This window comes from Capsicum annuum, unplaced genomic scaffold (assembly GCF_002878395.1).
Source record: "Capsicum annuum cultivar UCD-10X-F1 unplaced genomic scaffold, UCD10Xv1.1 ctg66175, whole genome shotgun sequence".
NCBI lineage: Eukaryota > Viridiplantae > Streptophyta > Magnoliopsida > Solanales > Solanaceae > Capsicum > Capsicum annuum.
The window spans coordinates 1,479-2,605 of NW_025875499.1; the positions used below are offsets into that span (position 1 = coordinate 1,479).

Genomic DNA, 1,127 nt, shown 5'->3' on the forward strand with positions numbered 1-1,127 from the left:
TGATGATTTAATAATAGATTTTATTATTCTTAAATTAACTATTCTTAAATTATTAGTTTGATTGTTTAATAAATTGATGGCTTTCCAAAATTAGATTAGTGGGATAGGCTAAATATTTTTACTGAATCATGAAAAAAATTATCAATTAAATAAAATTTACTGAATCGTTAATTCATGAAGAAAGCATTAATTAGCGTGCCCTCTAATTAATATTATTAATTTTTATTGTTAAAATAATTTAAATTAAAATTAATATATATATATATACACACACACACATAATTTATATGTATATTAAATTATGCATTAGCAAACTTTGTAGATAATTTTGGAATAAAGAAAAATTATAAGGGCAAAAAAATTATTTATTTGATCAATGAGGAATAGACTATAATTTGAAAAAAAAAACAAGCTCCTATTTGAAACTTATTGTGTTTTAACTTAAAAAAAGCTAATTTTTTTTTTTAAAATCATTTTAAAATTTACCAAACACCCTTTTAAGATGAAAAAAAAATTATAATCTCTCCAAACGCCGCACATAGGATAAGAAATTGATAGATTCTCCAATCAAGCCAATGATGTACACAACCTCGCTTCTCAACCCAAAAAAGCACAATCCGCGCATTATCAGAAAACAACAATTTTACACCGTAGATCTCCACTTAATCAACGGCTCACATACAGTATCCTCCTCTCACGCGGATCGAATCTTATATCCATCCGATCATCATTTTGAGCACCAACACATAAACGGCAAGGATCCACCCCCCCTTCCACAACTCCCACAAACCGTCAGCTATATAATCACCAAATCTCGTTACCCTTTTCATCAAAATAATCCAAATCAAAGAGCACTTTCCTCAATTTCAAATTCAAAATCTCTTTGAGAAAATGTCGGGCAGAGGCAAGGGAGGCAAAGGATTGGGCAAAGGAGGAGCCAAGAGGCACAGGAAGGTACTAAGGGACAACATCCAAGGAATCACAAAGCCAGCAATTCGTAGACTCGCTCGTAGAGGTGGTGTGAAGCGTATTTCTGGATTAATTTATGAAGAGACTCGTGGTGTTCTGAAGATCTTTTTGGAGAATGTGATTCGTGATTCAGTGACATACACAGAGCACGCTAGGAG

The 1,127-nt window shown here is 32.0% G+C and overlaps 1 protein-coding gene across 1 annotated transcript; it reads left to right on the forward strand.

The window, feature by feature from the left end:
- Positions 1-697: 697 nt before the first annotated feature.
- LOC107873516 (histone H4) lies at positions 698-1,127 on the forward strand (the record flags this gene model as incomplete). Its single annotated transcript, XM_047404687.1, is given in 1 exon segment — positions 698-1,127. A coding segment is annotated over 1 exon segment (236 nt), but the record flags the coding sequence as incomplete, so codon positions are not given.